Source organism: Phoenix dactylifera, chromosome 15, assembly GCF_051530095.1.
Source record: "Phoenix dactylifera cultivar Ajwa chromosome 15, Ajwa_hap1_PhDact_Kaust_v1.1, whole genome shotgun sequence".
Classification (NCBI taxonomy): Eukaryota; Viridiplantae; Streptophyta; class Magnoliopsida; order Arecales; family Arecaceae; genus Phoenix; species Phoenix dactylifera.
The window spans coordinates 22,351,784-22,371,810 of NC_143204.1; the positions used below are offsets into that span (position 1 = coordinate 22,351,784).

At 40.5% G+C, this 20,027-nt stretch overlaps 3 protein-coding genes across 3 annotated transcripts; all 3 read right to left on the minus strand.

Annotated features, from left to right (window-relative positions):
- Positions 1-493: 493 nt before the first annotated feature.
- Positions 494-7,233, minus strand: LOC103714819 (peroxisomal (S)-2-hydroxyacid oxidase GLO4-like). The gene is made up of 12 exons (XM_008802237.5): positions 6,914-7,233; positions 4,847-4,995; positions 4,633-4,757; positions 4,506-4,552; positions 4,352-4,429; positions 4,115-4,239; positions 3,712-3,769; positions 3,503-3,565; positions 2,408-2,477; positions 2,204-2,304; positions 1,425-1,529; positions 494-1,012 (listed from the first exon to the last, which is right to left on the minus strand). The coding sequence occupies exons 2-12, from the start codon at positions 4,987-4,989 to the stop codon at positions 833-835; spliced, it is 1,095 nt and encodes a 364-aa protein (XP_008800459.1). The 5' UTR covers positions 4,990-4,995; positions 6,914-7,233; the 3' UTR covers positions 494-832.
- Positions 7,234-8,281: 1,048 nt separating this feature from the next.
- On the minus strand, positions 8,282-13,382 carry LOC120113292 (zinc finger CCCH domain-containing protein 62-like). Its single transcript, XM_039134349.3, has 9 exons — positions 13,088-13,382; positions 12,860-12,981; positions 11,316-11,430; positions 10,893-10,954; positions 10,477-10,528; positions 10,201-10,312; positions 10,003-10,101; positions 9,785-9,912; positions 8,282-9,176 (listed from the first exon to the last, which is right to left on the minus strand). The coding sequence occupies exons 1-9, from the start codon at positions 13,270-13,272 to the stop codon at positions 8,561-8,563; spliced, it is 1,491 nt and encodes a 496-aa protein (XP_038990277.1). The 5' UTR covers positions 13,273-13,382; the 3' UTR covers positions 8,282-8,560.
- Positions 13,383-16,986: 3,604 nt separating this feature from the next.
- LOC103714858 (uncharacterized) lies at positions 16,987-18,043 on the minus strand. Its single transcript, XM_008802292.5, has one exon. The coding sequence runs from the start codon at positions 17,991-17,993 to the stop codon at positions 17,472-17,474; it is 522 nt and encodes a 173-aa protein (XP_008800514.1). The 5' UTR covers positions 17,994-18,043; the 3' UTR covers positions 16,987-17,471.
- Positions 18,044-20,027: the final 1,984 nt, after the last annotated feature.

The window sequence follows — 20,027 nt, forward strand, 5'->3', positions numbered from 1 at the left end:
GCTGAGGCCGTAAACCTTTTTCTTTCCATGCATCATTTTGTCAGAGCTTTTTCTTTTTTCCTCCCAGAATAGGAGGGAGCCCCACCCCTTATATAATTACCAGTTGGGAGTTGGGTAAGATCGTGAGCAAGAACTTCTTCAGACTCTAATCCTGTACCATCCATTTATAAGCAGACAGATATAACCACTAAATTAATGCTCAGGTACTTGTGAAAAAAAATCAGAAAATCTGTTACAAACCAGATTACCTTTCTGGGAGTATAATCAATTTTACCTGGAAAATTCATGAGTTCCTACCTGAAACATCTGTCACTATAACCCTATCTTCAGAAAATGGAGCGATCCAGACGAGATTGTTATTTGGAATTCATCTTCATAAATCCACCGTAGACTCAGGATATAGATTGCTAGGACACTATAAGAATGAGACCACTATAAATCATGTCCCCATTACAATTCATAATAAAATGAGGAAAAAATATGGGACATCATAGAGTCAAAAACGAAAATATGGACTTCTATTCTGAAACAACCTTATGTCATCCTGTGCTGAACATTATATGTAGGTTAAATATGAAGATACAAATCAGAGGCCTGGTGGCCTTTGAGGGATGAGGATAATGGAATCATCATGTCTACCGATCACACTTGGGTAATACATTACTTACATCGTCTGTGCATCACCCCTGCCTGTATTCAGGTATTTTAGGATGCAACCAACAGCAAAAAGAAAATAATTGATGTTCTCGATGGATCATCAAACAGAACTTTTGTTCTCCTTATTTCGAACAAAATAATATGTTTTTTGCTGCAGGGTATATCGCATAATCATTCACATGAGGGATCTCAGCCTGTTATGCTTGGTCCAGATGTGATTCCTGGTAATGTCCTTTATACTGGGGCAGCCTGCCAAGGCCATGGTCAGCTCCAACTCGTTTTGAAGCATTTCAATGACCCTTCTTACTCCATATTCCCCCTTTGCTGCCAGGCCATAGACGACAGGTCGTCCAATCTGTAACAAATGGGAACAAAGTGATACGATGAATCAAAGGTGCCGCAAGATTTTCTTTTTCAGTACATATAGTTGAAAATTTTGATGTAATGCTTGAAGAAAATAAAACTAAGATGGTCAAGATGATTTGGAATTAATGGTGGCAATGACAAAGCAGGAGAAATGGGTTAACAACTTAACATAAAGTTGGGAGGTATCGAGGTTCACCAGTATAAGATGACAGACTTCTAAACTCCAGCAAGAACTTAAAGGTTAAATTAAAAGATAGTTCTTTAATAGTGAAATCAGGAACGGAAGGATTAATTCCTATAACTCATCTGTCTTTGCTGTATAGGATTCACTAGAGAACTTGGTTAAATATATGCATTCTTTGACCAGCTTGTGGTTATGCTCATGACTTAAGAAAGCATACCATTACAGCTTTAGCACCAAGAGCCAAGGCCTTGAACACGTCGGTTCCACGTCGGACTCCTCCATCAAATAGAACAGGAACTGCTCCAGAAACAGCTTTAACCACCTGGGGCCACAACATGGATAACAAAATTATAAAATCTGGACAAGTACACTTGAAGACTGAGAAAGGAGATCAATTTGCTTGATTTTGCCTTCAAAAAAATTAGAACCCCCACCCCAGAAAGAAAAAAAGAAATGGGAATCAGTTCAAAATTTTATAGTAAAGTATATAGTAATGCATCCAAGTTGCTTCTGTCTTTGAAGTTTTAAGTAAACTGAAGTAACATTAGCACCAGCAGTTTCTATATACAGCATGATACTATGTTTTATGATGATCTAATCATTAAAATCCAGTAAATTTAAATCAATTCATGTTTTAAGATGTGCGGATCATGATAAATAAAGTGAATTTCCAATTTTTATGCTGTATCATGTATTTACTATACTAGTACAATCGAAACCGCTCATGTTTATACTGAGTTGATGCATGTGTTAGAGCCCACTAAAATACATGAATTTTGATTCCTAAGTATTTTTTCAGTATAAATCATGCTCAATGATTTGGATCTTCAATTTGGAAGGCCTATCGATGATTTTAAAATTATTAACTCCATTTACAATGAGTTAATATAAATTTTGTAGTCCAACTCATATATACATACGTACGCAGGCATGTATGTATGTATGTACATATATGTATATAATCAGAAAAGGAGTTTCTAAGGAGTGAAGCCATACCTCTTCAAGAACAGATATTGTTGCTGGTGCATAATCAAGCTGGCGAGCACCATGATTAGATACAACTATACCAGATACTCCTGCTTCTACTGCCTTTGTAGCTGCTAGCATTCGACATTCGTAATATAAGACCGAAAACACATTCACTCGATTACCAGCTATTGTACTTTTAGTTAAAGAGGATTGGAAGAAGATAAATTTTACCATCTTCTGCAGTCAGAATGCCCTTTACCAAAATGGGCAAGTTTGTAATAGATTTTATCCATCCTATGTCCTGCAAATACCAGGATTAGGTAAAACTATGATTTATGAACATAAAAGCAGGAGTCTGAGAACAATAACAAAAGATATTCTCAAACCACCTTCAAGTATTTCGATCTCTAAAACATTATTTTCATTAAATAGTTCATCAATATCCTTAATCTCTTCTACCATCTCCATCTTCTTAAGCCTGATTTTACACTTTTGCCCATGCATGGAGTATCTTCTAAGATGCTGACATTTTTATAGACCAGCACACCTCATAATTTTTTATATTGCTTTAATTGTATCAAATTCTTCCTTCAAATTAAAAAAAATGGTTTCCCAAATTTTATAAAACTTCACAAGAGACTATTTTGATGCCTTTTCAATATTGGTTTTAACAAACTCTATGCTAATCACTTGTAAGGTTGATTGAGGGCTTCTTACCAAAATGATTGGCAAGGAGTGCAAATCTTTAAGCCCTTTAGGAAGAGTGAGTATTTGTTAGTATGGAGAGAGAAAGAGAGAGAGAGAGAGTAAAGCTAGAATGTTTTTGAGAGTATTTGGATTCAAGTACTTTCCATCCAAAATCAATGATAGCCATTTTAAAAATGAAAATCCACAATGCTGATCATGATCCAAAAAAGTCTAGATTATCCAGAAACCGAAGTCATGTATCTTGGAGGTCCCTTACACATCAAGTGGACACAAATTGGACAATATTTAATGGTACCATAGCGTGCCCTGATTGAATTTATAGTTAGAAGAGCTCATGAGTCATAGATGTGATGTGCATGCATGTGAATGTGCCCAAAGACAAAAAAAGGTTTAAGCCATTGGCTAGAAGAAAACTACTCAAAGAAAATGTCAAAAAAGATTACGTGCCCGAAGAATTCAATTGATTAAAATTTGTTCACAGTTTCAGTGTCCTTCAACTAACAAGAGGAGTTATGATTGTCGTAGAGATGATACCTTAGAAACAATCTCATGCTTCAAGAAACCAATGTAAATGGTTTTTGAAGAAATACAGAACTAACAAAGATGTTTGGTTGGTACCTTCCAACTCAAAGAAGGATCCAAAGTTTCAGATGCAAAGGCCTCAAGATTAGAACCACCTTCCTGCAAACAAAAGTAGTGAAAACATGATCCGATTATCGAATGGTGTAGGAATATTTATATTTATTCAAGTAGCATAGCTTTTTAACGTTACTTAGCTAGCAGTATACATATTTTCATGAAGTACTAAAGAAATGCATTTTACTCACAGCATCAACATCCAGTGATAACAGGCCTTCAAGATTTGAAATTTTTGGTGCAATCATCCTGCAGAAGGAACCAACTTGGTCAATATAGATAATGCACCCTGATTGTGATTAGATGAACATAGAACTTCTCATGAATATTGTTTAAGGAGCAGAAGTTCCATCCCAAACTGTAAGTTTTACATGATTGCATTATTTGCCAAACATCAGTTGCAAAACAATTTACAATTTCAGGTTTAAAGGTAAAATTGAATGGCATCCATAGGCCTGAGTGGAAGAAGTGGCTCCACAGTCTTTAGAATTCTTAGGAGCTGCATTTGATCTCCATAAGTTCAAACTTCAAATAATATATGTTTACCCCAATGGGCCTAAAGCTTTTCAAGAGGTAAATGAAGAAAACTCTCACTTGTTTTTTATATCTGCCTCCCTTCGACCAAGCCTTGGAGTGTCAACTGTTAGAACAATAGCTCTAAATCCATTACTCTCAGCTCGCTGTACTAGTTTTGCTGAAATATCTCGCCTTTTGAATATCTATCACATTTGCAAGGAAAAAGAGGGGAAAAGGCAACATGAGCAATTTTATTAAAAAAAAGGGTTAAATGAGATGAACAGAAACACTAGGAATTGTGAAAGTAGAGCATACATATAATTGAAAGAAACGAATAGCATTGCAAGTGGAAGCAACCTCCTCAATAGTGTAACTAGACGAAAATGACAACACCTGGAAATAGAAAGATCGTTCAATGCTTCAAGCAGATTTATGGAATCAAAGATTGTATGTTAAAACTACATGTTACCATTATTGTGTTACATGCTGCTGCAGCTTTTGCTGTTGCCAATTCTCCTGAAAAGAACAAGAAGCCAGCAATCAGAGATCAGAGTCACACACTAGACTCGTAGAAAACTTTAGGATGGAATCAAGACCTTCAGGATGTGCTAACTTCTGCGCTCCAGTCGGGGCAACCATGATAGGTGAAGACATGTCGTACCCTAGTAAGGTTGTTGACATATCTATTTTGCTCACATCTACAAGAACCCTGGGCCGTAACCTGAGGATCTAAGCTAATTAAAATACCATACTTTTTTAGCCTCTAAACAAAACAATAATTTGAAGTATCAAAAAAGCAGCGGGCACTACATAATTCTTTGAAATGCTTCAATATTCTCCTTCAAGGTAAACTGGTCTTCAGCTCCTCCACTGATATAATCATAGTACATCTTTGGAAGAGCTTGTTTGGCAAGTTCTTGAAACTCACTCACATTAACCGGGTCGATCTCCATGGTTTCCTGCTAAAAGTAGCCACCATAGATGTGACAAAGGAACATCCATGAATATATTGTTGCAAATGTAAGATAGTTTAAAGATAGCAAAGACTCAGTTTATACATAGTCACTTATTAAAGATAAGAGTAATGCAACATTAACTACAAGATCAATTTGTTTCATTCTAAGACCGCATCTCACTTAAAAAATAATTAGTGCTCCTTGTTCCTTGTCAATAATGGAAAATTCACGCAAGGAGCTTTCTCAAACAAAATTTACGCAAGGGAAGTCTAAAATTGATGTGTATCTATGTTTTGAATTTATTTCAATCCTTGGTTAATTAGAATTTGTATTCATCAGAATCAAAGGCTTGTCTGGAAATCAACATATCTAACCATCACTAAAACAGATCTGGTTTATTTCATAGTGGTCACAGACTAGTTTGTTTGAGCTGCAAGGGTTCCTGATCCAAGAATGAACTTTCAGAGACCTAAGACACATTAGAACTATAAACTACGCAATTGACCCCAAGAACTTAAAAGCTGATAGGGAAAGGTTCAACAATGTATATCATGCATAACAAGACAAATCAGAATCAGAAAAATAGACAACCTGGCATAATTAAGAATCAGAATAATAGATAAGCAGGGATAATTAAGTAAATAATTGAACTGGAGGGGATTTGAACTCATGACCTCTAGCAAACATCTGCTCTAATACCATGTTAACTAACCAATCGACCCAAAAACCTCAAGCTGATAGGGAAAAGGTCAACAGTGTACATCAGGCTTAACAAGATCATCCCTAAATCCTATCAAATAGGCATCTTAGTCTTTAGCATAATGGCGATGCCAACAAATAAAACCACCTCAAAGTGCAGCAGTTTAGTCGTAATAGGTATTGTAACAAGTAGCAAAATAAATTGGTACAAGTCTTACCTTAAATGACAGTGAGGAAAGCACAGCACATATCAGTGATTGACGTAACACTAAGGTGCTCATAAATAGAGATAGTCTTGCATGAAAATTTTGCATCATTGAATTCTATGCATTCCTATGATCCATATGCTTACAAATCAAGTTAGTTGCTGTATTTCCCATGGTTAATGGTCCTCAATTCATGAAAAGCACAACCGACAACTTTGAGACAGTGGATCAAATATCTGTTCAATACAAGAATGCACCTCTAAATACATATTCATCATCACCAGTTTAAAATATCTTCCTCTCACAGCTAACTAGTAAACAATCTTTTATGTAAATAGGTCAACAACTTGACCTCTACAGTAGTATTTTTCTCCTTTTTAGATGGGAAATGATTTAGCTTGCCACATACCACTGAATGCAATATGTGGTAGATGAGCGCCAGATATCGCAAAAAGGAATCCAACCCTCTGTAAATTCCGGCTCCCCCTTGCGAAACTCAAGGTCATGAGCAAGACTATGTTGGATTATTATGGAGAATATCCACCCAGCCATGTGCTATATATATAACTGCCATATGTAATGACCAAAACAGTTGTTCCCTTTGCAGTGTTTGGGTGCTTCCAGTCTCTATTGATAGTCTTTTTCTCTCACAGCTCATGATTCTTTATGCCCCCAAAATATCTTGTGTTCTTAACTTTCTTTTCTATCAAATTTGAACCATAGAGCTATTACCACTTCCTACCAGCTAATCACTAAATGATTCATGAAGACAATAAGCTGACAGCATGAACCTCTACTTGTGATTACTCCTCTTTTCTTCTTTATAAGCATGCAATGCTATATATCCGTTCTTTTCATCAAATTTGATATGTATCCATTTTTCAATGAGTTATATTTATAATGCACTAAAGATCCTTTTTTTCCGAAAATCATGAGGACATCACAGAAGAAGAGAGATTTCTACCAACCTCATAAAGGAACGCATCAAAGATCAGAAAGCAAGAACAAGATCGTACCTTTGGGTCAACGAGCACTCAGAGAGAGAGAGAGAGAGAGAGAGAGAGAGAGAGAGAGATGAAATTGGAATTGTGTCCGTGACTGGTCGGATGAGATATTTCCGTGAATCTATACGAACTGTGCGCATAGAGAAATCTATGCGCTAGTGCCAATCTCGTCCCCTGTGGTATAACGTGGCGTTCGATCAGAAGCGACACGTAGCTCGACGCCACGGATGGACGGACGACAATCCTTCCAGGGACGGCAGGATTCTTTCGTTGCTTTCCTCGTCGTGCCTTGGTTGGATGCGTCCGACTTTCAAAACATCTTCCCTTCCACTGGTAGAAAAGCACCGTCCGAGCTAATAATTTTAAATGGGAGAGACGATACGAGCCTCAATTTATATAGAATTAGGTCTCTGCTTTGAAAGTATTTAGGTTTTGGTCTGCCTTGGTCTAGGCCTCACTAATCGACAGCCCTGGGTATTTCTTTCCTTGAGCAAGAACCAGAATTTCTTTCTTTCTTTCTTTTGAGCAAGAATCATATCAAATATATATTTCAAGCCCAGCAAAGCTGAGCCTAGTTATCCAGCTAGTTCAACACCCATCCATGATATCTATACTGCTCTCTTCTGCCACATAAACTGTAGTCTGCTGTTATCAACTACATTCACATGCATGGAGTCATGGAGATGAAGTAGACATATATTTCTACCAAAAAAAGTTCAACATGCGATGCGTACTGAAACTTATTAGCAACATCCAGCTTCAGAACTCATGGAAGCCCTTAAAACAACAACAACATTATTTGAAGAACAAAACCAACAAAGTTGCTGAATGCCTAGAGAGGATTCTCTCTTAATCTAATAGTCATATATATGCCTGCAGTTGCCTCCAAAAAGCACCACTCTGGTTGATAGTAGCAGCATGGCTGTCATTGCTATTCATTTGGATAGTGTTGTCGATGTGGACTCGATTCAAAGAATTTGAGCATGCCAATGGCTGTCGTGGTGAATTCCATGCAAAAGAATTTGGAGAAAATGAGGGAAAAAAATGTTACTCTGCATTTCCAAAAAAGAAAAGAAGCCTAAGCTGCATCACACAGCAGATTATCGCAGCCATCTTTTCACCATTACAGGCCCTTTTTGATTCTGCAATTATGTTAATAACTCTTGATGACAAATTAACATAAGTTTTTTTTTTTTTCCGAAGGAAAATTGAGGGTTGGGTATTCCCAAAATTTTCTCAAAAAAAGGGGAACCTACATCATCTACCATTTTCCGCATCTCGCTAGTCCTTCCCATCCACCTGGCAAAATCTTGCTTGTCCTTCTCCATGACTTATACTGCTTGGGTTTGATAACAACTAAATTCAGAGAGGAAATTTCGCTCAAGTTGTTTCTAATCTAGCAATATGCCCATGATAACATTGCTGCATCATTTGCCTTTCATGGTATACAAGTAGGTGAAGTAGTATAGTTCCACCAAGATAATTTCACCAAGGTACAAAATTGTTGTAATTTCAACAGAAATCTTGGTGGACTCAAAAACTTATCAACAGCATCCAGCTTCAAAACTATTGAAGCAAAAAAAAAAAGTGACCAACCAAAAGTTAATGAATATCTAAAATTCAGCAAAGTTGTTGGATATCAGAATTGAATTCTTTCACTTAGTCATGCCGATACTTGCAGTTATCTCCAAAGTAGCACCTCCCTTGGCGATAGAAGCGGCAGAGCTGTTGTCGCTGTATGGGACAATGATGTTGTGGTGGACTTCTGTTGAAATAATTTGAGCACACCGATGGCTGTTGTGGCAGACTTCCATTGAAATAATTTGACAGTGCCAACGGCGGTCGTGGTGAGCTCATCTTAAGAGAATTTGAGTATGACGGGCAAGGTTGTTGATGATGCTGGTTGTGTTTTTCATCAAACTGTGGCGGATCATGAGAAGGAAGAAACTCAAAATTCCAAGGCTTGACAACTGGATCAGTGCTGCTAGCCTGAAACATGGTAGGTGGTTTTGTAACTTGATAACAGTTGTCATAATTTTCTTTTTGAGGTGAAGAGTTGTCGTAATTTTCAGTAGTTGTTATCTTGTCAGATTTGATTTGACTTTCATTCTGAAAGTGAATTTGTTTAAGAAACTTTGATTTAAATGCATCAGGGTGATGCTGAGACTGCTGCAAGGGCTGAATGTTTTTTAGTTGACGATTTGTTTGAAGTGGATTTGGTTGATGCTGGTTTCTCTGTTCTGCTGGTATATGCTTGCCCTTGTTCTCCTCCATCCTGTTACATCATAGATACGATGTCCTTTAAAATGTTATTAGACTCAAAGAAATAATATCATTAACAGTAAATGTTTGATATCTGATTCGAGAAGATAACAGCAACTCAACCAATAACTATTTATAACAATGGATGCAAGAACTAAGCCTTCATTATTATATTAAGAGCAAGAATTTATGTTCATTATTATATCAATTACAAGAACAAAAACTTTCTTCATGAAATTTACTTATGTATAAAATATTGATTTGAAGGAAATGCTAAAAAATCATATTACTATATCATTGTAAAGAAAATTGTAAGCTCCATTACAAAGATTTAAGACCAGGCGAAGTGTCCTATTTACTATTACGGTCTCTATATTATACAGCAATAATGTGAACATATGGGAGGTTTATGGCTCCTTAAGATGCTTTGATGTTATTTTGAAAATCTCAGCTGCATTTATCAAAAAATGTCGAAAAATAGATAGCGAGACTACTGATTACCCTCTCATATCTTTTCCCAAACCCTACTTGATACCACAATGATGTAAGCATAATTTACTTGTGCACTAAAATTGCACTTTGCACAGATCTTATATAAACAGTAATCAGTTCATTCAATACCTAATTATTCTGTTTATTTTCCTCACTTCCTTTTGCTGGATCCTATTCTCCCTTGCACATCGTGCAATAGAACCTCTCGCATGCTTCTCTTGCAGAATTTTCTTCCTTTGCTCTTCATCAGCCCATTTCTGTACATTAGGAATCAAAATCAGCCTTTCTAATAGCAAGTACTTGCACAAGTGAGAGAAGATGAAGTTTACCAGTATGGCAGAACCCACCTGCCTCATTGTCTTAAGCCGGTAGAGATTCCTCCCCTTGATAAGGAGGGGATGAAGGGGAGGCAATGGTTTTTCACCTTTGCTCCATAGCACCTCAATCTATTCATTGTCGAAATGACAGATGTCTTAGATGTTGGACATTGAAGGCTAGCCTAATGACTAGTATCTGATTTCTATAGTGCCTTGATATTTGCTTACTGTAAATGTATGTTGTTGCTTGGCTGCACCATAACTTTCCTTCACTATCCGGCCAGCAATCAGCCTTGTACCAATTGAAGGACCTGTGGCGCTCCTAGAAGCAATACTGAACCTGGGGCAATGATAGGCAATAAGAACATAGAAAAAACAAAATACAAGAACCAGGGCATGAACACTTCAGATGATTAACCATAATCTGGGAACCTTCTATCCTAGCGAACCATAACATAGATTAAGCCTTTCACAGATGATCACGACTTCAGAAAGAAATATTACATTTCATAAACATTTTGCTCGAACAGCACCACATCACTTGTGCATGCGTCCCCTACAAATAACACCAGTATCAGAGAGAGCAGAGTATATACATCCAAATTAAATAAAGGGCGATTAAATTTAACAGGGGAAAGATTCTATCATAACAAGGATTGTATTGAACCTTAACTAACAAGGGTAATCATTTGAGCGCACGTGAAGGTCTAAAGTGCACTAAAATAGTACACTGATGAATTCACATTTTTTGGTTTATGTTTTAAGAGGAAAAAAAATAAGTATTAAATCATTGTTCATGTATATATGAAATGCAAGCTTGACATTCACAGAAATCAATTAAGGATACTGAGGTCCCATTAATATATTTATTTAGTATTTCACATTGCTGCATTATGGAAGAAATGGAAATACTATTCTACCTTTGCAGTTCAAGACAAAGCTAGAAATAGGGTACTTCTTCTCCCCACCACCATCTTTGACCCTGAAATTTAGCATACAAAAGAAAAACAAATTATATCCATAATGAAGGGAAATAAGTGCTCCCATATATCTGCTGCTCTAATTATAAATATAACTTTCTGAATAAAGGCATGTTCATCAGATGTTTATATTGACCATTATCCAGCTAGTATAGGCAGAATATAGCTTAGGCTTGATGTTAATGTGACAATATGGATGCATCCCTGCAGAGCCTAATGCTCTAGCATGTAAGGATACATACCCAGGATGGCACAGATAGAATCTAACCAGACTGGCTCTGTGGCATCCTTGGCCACATATTCCTGAACTAAAAATTTTTTATATGCACGAAATTGAGAAAAAAGCAAACAGAAAACCCCTACTCAAGATGCTCTCTGATGCGCTCCAATAAAACATCTTTGTTGCCTGTTAATCTTAGCCCATACTTCCTCAAATACACCTTGCACTGATCAACTTTTAGTTTCTCCAACTGGCCATCTATCATGTCAACAATATAAACATGTTACTTTCATAGTTTATAGTATGTAATAAGAAAAAGAAAAGCACCATAAAGCTACAATTACGAGCATGGACTGCTTTACCATCCCGTACTGCTCAGTACGAGGTGTACCATACCATACCATGTGGGAACTAGTATGAAACTCAAGTTCAGATCATTACAGACTTTGTACCACTCCGTACTGAGATGAACCAAACTGGTAAGGTACTAGTACAATATCCGATTGCAGACCTTGGTTATGAGTAATTGACTACAGCTAAAAAGTGAAAAAAGAATATTTAAGTTATTTAAAAAAAAGGATCTGACATATCAAAATAACATCCAAGTCAAGGTTGTAATAAGTACTGAACAGCAATTAACTTGGTTAAACACACACAAAAAAAAGAATAGCAGTACTCAAATACAAGATAATGTAGAGAGAATAAATTCAGTGCACAGGGTCAAAGATGTAGGTGCCCCTCTTGAATAGGCTCTGTTAAGCCAGACATGAACTGACACATTCCCTAAAGTCATAAGCTTACTGGCTAGTCAACATGGTAGCAGAGCAAGTTTGCTCAAGGTCATGAGTTAAAATCCCTCAAAGCCATTTATTTAATTAACTTACTTGTCATCTTACCCTTGTTTACATAAGAAAGAATAGTAATCTTTTCTTGAGAGAAAGACTGGACAAAGTCCAATCCAATTCGTTCAGAAAATGAATCAGAAAATACCAACAGTCATACAGCAGGCATACAACAGGCTAACCCAAGATGCAACCCCACCCCAGTTCCCTTACAGGAACTCAACGTAATAGAGACTTAAGTACAGGTTGGTCCTTCCCAGTTTCTTCTCGCTACAACTCCCAATCCAGATTGCCGCTAGGAATTTAATAATGGAGAAAGTCTTCTCCACAGGGATCAGTTTCTCCTTGAAGGTTCTGCTATTTCTTTCGAGCCAAAAGCTCCAAATAATAACCACTACAAAAACAACCCAGCCGAGTAGAAAGGTCTAGGACTAATACATGAGTAGTTGATGAAACCTATAAAATTAAGACCAAATTTTGTTAAAAAATCAAATAAATTAAAAGCGATCATTTTTAATGCTCTCAAAATTCTCAAGTATTAAAATGTCCAGAAATCTCGTATTCAGGCGCATCTCAAGCTCAAAATTCATTCAGAAATAATTTACATATTGTCATTCCAATATCTCAGTCGATCATTAGAACTAGACCAGAGAAAATGTCATCCTTCCGGTTCTTCTTAGCATTTAAGAAAACACTTTAACAGCTATTGTCAGTGTCAAAGAAATCTTTTTTCATCCTTCCCAACAAACAGATTCGTCTTGATCTTTTATCTCTATCCAACTCAACCCAAAAGGTTAAAATAAGAGAAAATAAGAAAAAAGACAATAGAAAAACCGTGTACTAACCTTTGATAAGCTTTTCAACCATCTCAAAGCATTTCCCATCCTTCTCGTTGAGCTCTGGAATCTCGACCTCCACCGGCTCCGCCCCATCTTCATTTCCCAGCTCGATCTCTTTTTTAAGATCCCTGCGAACATCGACAAATCCATCTCCGATGACCCTTCTTGCATTCATTTCCGATCAAACAAAGGCCCACGACCCCAAAACCAGACCCAAAAGAATCCTCCACTCACCGGGACTTGGATTTCTTGAGCGAAATCTTCGAAAGAGCCGACCGTGTTTCGTCGAGGATGTCAAACGTCGGGTCTTCATCAGACTCATCCGGCGCGCAGAAGTCCGACGACTGTTCTTCCTCCTCGGATCCTTCTTCTTGGAGGGTTTCATCTCCCTTAGCTGGTTTGAGCTCGCAGGAGGCCATAGCAGCAGCGTTTGGGCGGTCTTTGCGCTCTTCTCTAGAGAAGAAAACGTTGGGGTTTCTCCCTCTAGTGGGATTAGAAGCTTGTCTCCAGAGATGACGGCTGAGGACAGCCGAATGAACGGTCGAATCGGTATTTGAAATTTGTACCGTGCTTTGTGCCTGTGGTTTGACAATCATGGGCCTTGGATTTCGTGGGTTTGAGCAGCCTCAACACCATGAGCCATTGGATGACCAGGCTAGCTTGGGCCTGAACATGTCCTGTGACAATATCGAGTCATTTGGTTTCAAGACGAGTTAGATGGCCAACGACCCAATGGATTTTTGGATAGTGCAGATAGACATCTTTTTTTCTCTTTCCTTTTCTTTTCCTTTTTTTTTTTTTTTGAGCCAAGTCATAAGAAAGTAAAGAGTACAAGAGAATAAGAATGTCTGCTGCAGACGTCCGAAGAAACTCCCCAAAATATCGAGCTACAAAAGAGGCAACTCAGTCTGCAGCCCTATTTGCCTCCCGGAATACATGTGCAATCTAAGGATTGCATATCTCCTGTCCCAACCTCCTGATATTCCGGATGAGTGGGTGACCATCTCCATACCTGCCTATGCCCCGAAGCCAATCAAGCACCAAGGAAGAATCCCCCTCTAGATGCACTCGCTCAACACGAAGAACCTGCCTCGCATAAGACAAACCCTCCCAGGCCGCCCGAAGCTCCGCCCCAACAACCGTAAGGCCTGGCGTACGACGCCCACCTGCTGCGACCAACCTGCCCAGATAGACATCTTTCTAGCCATACATATGCATCCAGAATTAATTTTGATGGGGGTGAAATGGATCGTCCAGCCCACAACAAAAGGGCCACCCAATTTCGGCCCAACAGACACCAACACCGATCGAACGTGTCCTCGGTCCGGCCCAGAATCAGCCCGACCTTGGACTCCACCAAAAGCTTATCTGACCTCGGATATTCGCCGACTTGTCCCGGCCAAGCTCGGGGCGCTTTCTTTATTCGTCGATCTGATCCGGCCAAACTCGGGGCGCCTTCCTCATTTGCCGACCTGCCCCAGCCAAGCCCGGGGCGCCTTTTTTATTCGCCGACGCGCCCCGGCCAAGTTTGGGGCGCCTCCTTCAATTATATGCCCCGACTCCCAAGCTCGGGGCGCTTCACCGGGCACACATCGGCACCTATCAAGCCGACATCGCCAAAAGCACGATGCAACCTCTCAACGAGTTTGGCCTTACCGACGGCCGCACCAATGTGCGTGCCCATGCCCTTCTACGTGGCTGTACATTGCGATGCCACCACGACGTACTACTCCGGCCATACCTTGCCAACGCCCTTCCGTTCCCAAGAAGGGACTCCACCGTGCGCTACAACCAAGCTCTGGCTGCGCACCACTCCCACTCATGATAGGAATGGGCCATACCTCTGCCACCTAAGCATCCCTACTGGGACTATAAATAAAAACCAACAGGTAATAGCGGAGGGGACTTTTGGCTGAACATATTAAGCTCCACTCTAACTTGATCGTCGGAGGGTTCTCATCGGAAACACCGGTGAGGCTTTGTGCAGGTACACCGTCGGTCGTAGGAGGCGGCTCTTCCATCTTCTTCCGCACTCCGGCATCTCCCCCGACCTCTCCGGCGTGGTCACCCTCGGGCCAGATTTGAACTACAACAAATGTCAATATTCATCATATGGTTGAGGCAGTTGATAGGAGAGTTGAACTTTGTGTTACGGTGGCAATGCTTAACTTTGTTTCAACCTATTGTAGATCGGATTGGATTACTTGGTTAATAAACATGTCGGCCAAAGTCAATAAATTTTTTACTCATGCAGTATGCGTCCCATCTGTTTCTTGCAGTCGTGGGATTGCTCGATCCTTTGTTCTTAAATCTCTCCATCTATTTGCTTCAAAAAGGATGTGTCGAGAGAGGATTCCGCGTTTTCTTTAAGCCCTTAAAAATGTACCAGCCTTTCTGTGGACTGTAGAGTTGGATGGGTCCAAACTATTCGATTTCTACTGCAAATGCAACTACCAACTTCTGTATTTTGAATGCAGCAGGCCATATTATAAGAGATGTAGCTGTAAGTCCCTCATTTTAACCCCATTTCGACTTATTTGTAAAGATTTAAAATAGTTATATATTTTGCTTATGGCTTCAATCTTGCAGGATGTGATGCTTTGTGGTGGCTCTGATGCAGCAATTGTACCGATTGGTAGTCCTATTGTTCTTGATTATCTGAGACAAATGATCTTTCATTCTCATGATCATTGTGTTTTGTTAGAGTTGTATATGAAGCATGTATTTCTGAGTTATGGACTTGCAGGATTGGGGGGTTTTGTGGCATGCAGAGCACTTTCGCGAAGGAAAGCAGAACTGTGCTTAGCATATTTTCTTTTGCTGACTGGGGTAAAGATTCAAATCTAATCGTAAACACCATAATTGGTCCACCCTAATGGATCCATGCTGTATCCTTTAACCCACATGATCATGGACCGGGTCGTCTCTGATATTTTTTATAGCAACGCAGGACCTCACTTAAAATAGTTAGCCGGAATGTATTATTTGGGTTTCTTGATTCTGTACAAGTATCTAAGATTTACCCAACGAATAATCGATGTGGGACTAAACACACATCTGCATGGGTCTTGATACAATGAAAATCAAGTATCGATAGCATTGTATGTAACGAATAAGTGGAAAAAGTTAAGAGTAAACATTAGTACTATAACATGTTGTAAATGAAATGTTAAGATTACTCTTCTGACGTCTCTGTTCTTCTGACTAATTTCTGGACCATGTCCCAAACATTAATGTAGGCGATTCGAACAGGGTGGGTTCATCCGAACATTAATCTAGATAACCCAGATGAAAATGTGGTATGCTCTCTTTTATCTTTTAATTCTTTTATCATCTAATACCATTTGTTAGATTTGCACTCAAAAAAATAGTTTCAAATCACGGTCACAAGCGTCAGAAAAACATTTGGATTGCTTTGTGGACGTCACCCCTCGTATTTTGACGAGTTTGACAACTATTTGGATTAATTTCTTGAATTAGTTTGACATTATGAACTCTCTTTCACAAATTTCTTGAATTATTATTATTTTTGGTACAGTTTTTCACACTGGCATAGCATGAGCACTGCCATAGGAGTCAAATGCATTGTAATTTTCCCCAAAGAAAAGGGCAAAATTGTCATTTCGAAGAAACTTTTACGGTGGCAAATTCCCGGCTTGTCGTCCCTGGCTGTATACACGGGTGGTTCTATATACACCCCCCCTATTGCTCAGGACACCCCCCAAAAATTAAAAAAAAATTAAATACTCTCTACACCCCCCCATTTGCTAAGGACACCCCTAAAAAATTAAAAATTCCTAAATTACCCCCCACCCTCCCCACCCCCTCACCTAAATTGCTCTCTACACCCCCCAAACCCCCCCCCACCCTGCTCTTCCCCTCCAAAACACCTCGCCAACGCCCAAAACCCCCCCGTTCCCCCTTCTCCCTCTCGTCGCCGGCATTCTCCCGATCTCCGACCACCTCACCGGCTTCTCCCGGAACCACCTCGCCGGCTTCTCCCGAAATTTTTTTTTTTCACGGTTCGTGCTCCGTTCGGCACTGGATCGCCGAACAAAAGGCTTCTGTTCGGCTGAACAGTGCCGGACAGAAGCCTTCTGTTCGGCACTGTGCAGCCGAACAGATCTGTTCGGTTGAGGGTTGCCGAACAGAAGGCTTCTGTTCGGCACTGTTCAGCCGAACAGAAGCCTTTTGTTCGGCGATCCAGTGCCGAACGGAGCACGAACCGTGAAAAAAAAAAATTTCGAAACAAGGTGGAACACGTACCTTTGCGGCCGATACTTCGTCCCAAATCACTAGTTGCTTGTCCATGCTTCGAATGGGGCTTAAATCTCCTTCAAAGATCGCCTAAACGATGTAAATGGATCGAGGGGTTTAAGGGGGGTTTGAGGGGTGTTTTTTTTTTTTCTTTTCAAAACGAAACGGAGGAGGAGGAGGGGGGGGGGGGGGTGTATGAGAAAATTTCAAGGGCAATATGGTAATTACACTAAAGGTTAGTTTGGGTATTTTATTTTTGGTTTTTGGGGGGTGTCCTTAGCAATAGGGGGGGTGTATATAGAACCACCCCTGTATACACGCATAAATATTTAATTTCTCTCCACTTATGCCCATTCTGCCCCTACGTCCGCCGTCGTACCCTCCCCGCCGTCACCGTCAGCCTTACGTTGCCATCCCACGGCCTCACGACGCTGCCGTTAAACGCCGTACGATTCTCGTAACGGTACAACCCCAGGTCCCCATCGTTCCTAACTATCCTCCGCGCCCATCCCCACGGCGCATCCTCCTCCTTCTCTGTCTCCTCTCCGTCATCGTCACTGATGCCGTCACCCCGCTCCTTCTCGTCGCTGCCGTCGTCGGCGTGGAAGTACGCCATGAACCGGGCTTTGGGCGTGGCGATCCCGTCAGCGTTGCAGCTTGGGGACGGCTCGATCAGCACTGGAGCCGAGGGAGGAGCCGAGACGGCTTCGGCTCCGGTGGGGTCCAGGGGACCGGGGGGCTTGGGAGAAGGAGGAAGGGCGGCGCGGATGCGCCAGAGGCCGAGGGCGGCGGCGAGGACGGCGAACCACGCCCAGAGCCAGCCGGCGACGGCGGCGGAGTAGCGGAACGCCAGGGCCTCCAGAGTCGCTCCGAGGAGGTCCATTTTGGGAAAGAAGATAAGGCCCAAAATTTTCAGAGCTCGAGAGGTACTTTGGGAGTAGGAAGGAAGGTGAGGAAATGGGAATATAATGAAGATGAGGAAAAATCTGGGCCGCTGGATGGGGCTGGAATCGGTGGAGAGGATGCCAGCAGAGGGGGCGATGGCTTTAGTTTTGTCCGGTTATCCATTTGATATCTAACGGATCGATCCCTCCCCAAACCGCTGTCAACCGTTAGTATGTTAATAACGGTCCTCATCTTATCTAATTTAGTTATGTTTTAGTTTTCCCCATTGTTGTTGGAAATTGGACCCGGGGACGACCACTGGCTGAGAAGGAGGAGCTCCGGCGGGCGGCGCATCGGCGGACGGCGTCCTCCGGAGATCCCGAGCTCATGCAGTCCGAGCCAAGCTCATGCAGTCCGAGCTCATGCAGGCCGAGCTCATGCAGACCGAGCCGAACTCAGAAGGCCGAGCTCGTCGTCCACATGCTGCGGCCACGTTCTGCAACAGTCTCACTGCACCATGCTTTGTTTGCCGGCCACGCCACGACATATCAATCAGGGACCATACCCTGCTGCGACTGTCAACCATTAAATGAGCATGGTCTCTGCAATCCTCCAGCCAGCCCAAAATCTCAAGCCATCCACGGCAACTCACTGACTCATTCAACCCAGTCCAACCCTCCACGACAATGCACTAATTCACACGATCACACCCAATCATGACGGTAACTCATTAATTCGTCCAGTCACATCACAGGTAATCCTGTATCCCTCCTATCAAAGAAGAACTTCTTCCTCTGGGGAGGGAGACTTCTCCTGACTCTGATTTTCTGGCTTGGACTGCTACATACGAACTATCTCTCCTTCTCCAAAATTAAGCCCCCCTCTGACTTAAGCATCGGAGGGCCGGCGCCGGAAACTCCGGCCACCGGCTTCTTGCAGGATTTCCGGAGGACGCCGCCCGCCGACGCGCCACCCGCCGGAGCTCCTCCTTCTCAGCCAGTGGTCGCCCCCGGATCCAATTTCCAGCAATACTAATTAACAACATTTATTATTGATAAATTAATCATATTATTCAGAATATAGTTATACAAGGAGTTCGTTTAAGAAAATATTACAAAACAGTACTCTAAAGGTGGTCATTGGATATCATAGCTAACTAAATTATTTACAATAAATGGCTAAATTTTAAAAAATAGTCTTTCATGTAAATAAATGTGAACTTATGTTAGTAGCATCGAGGCGATTCGAACACTCTTCGTATTCAAACACTCTTAGTAAAGTTAATACCTTAAGCAAATGATCCAATGATCTAGATGTTGTTAATATCTTAGGATAGGGGAGTTTTGGTGGCTACACGTCGGCTGGGGCCTATCACGAAAGTCGATCCGTTGTTTAGAAGCTGATGCATCAAGCGAGAACCAACCTTACTTGCCACGTGAAAGGATTTCATTGGTAATTAAAGATTTTGGTTATATTCATTTTGTTTTTAGTGTAAAGTTCTGATGAACTGGTGTAAAATTAGGTATAGCGACCCAAGGGACACAACAAGCTCCATAACACTTTTTTATCAAGTGTTTTGCATATATACACAATACTAGAATGTTTCATACATTTATTTTTTTTGTTTTCTAATAAAAATAAAAAATAATATATTTAAATAAATAATGATATCGTAGGACGAACTTTAACCTTGCATTGAACAACCAAGTTATCCATCTAGATTTGACTAGATGAACAAATGTAAGGGAACATGGGATAGAAAAGGGCAAGAGACGAGAAACATGGATGGGCAAGCATGTTGTTGGGGTTGGACACACAGTTAGGTTTGTTTGGAATTAGCTTTTGGTGGACTTGTTTTAGGCATCGGTATGTGACATATCTATACTTGTAAATAAATTAGGGGTAATTGATCACCGGTACATTTATTGACCGGTCAACCGGGACTTTTTGTTATAGCGGGGTCTTTTAAAGGGTGGAGAATTAATTACCCCAATAAATTATCTATTTTGCAATGCATGTGAGGGAGGAAGAT

Coding starts and splice junctions, on each gene's coding strand:
- LOC103714858 (XM_008802292.5), bottom strand. CDS start 17,993: ATGGACCTCCTCGGAGCGACTCTGGAGGCCCTGGCGTTCCGCTACTCC.
- LOC103714819 (XM_008802237.5), bottom strand. CDS start 4,989: ATGGAGATCGACCCGGTTAATGTGAGTGAGTTTCAAGAACTTGCCAAA. Junction 4,240..4,351: donor TTCGTTTCTTTCAATTATAT/GTATGCTCTACT, acceptor CAAATGTGATAG/ATATTCAAAAGGCGAGATAT. Junction 3,770..4,114: donor GAGGCAGATATAAAAAACAA/GTGAGAGTTTTC, acceptor TTCCTTCTGCAG/GATGATTGCACCAAAAATTT.
- LOC120113292 (XM_039134349.3), bottom strand. CDS start 13,272: ATGGCCTCCTGCGAGCTCAAACCAGCTAAGGGAGATGAAACCCTCCAA. Junction 12,982..13,087: donor CTCAAGAAATCCAAGTCCCG/GTGAGTGGAGGA, acceptor CGATGTTCGCAG/GGATCTTAAAAAAGAGATCG. Junction 11,431..12,859: donor GGTTGAAAAGCTTATCAAAG/GTTAGTACACGG, acceptor TTGACATGATAG/ATGGCCAGTTGGAGAAACTA.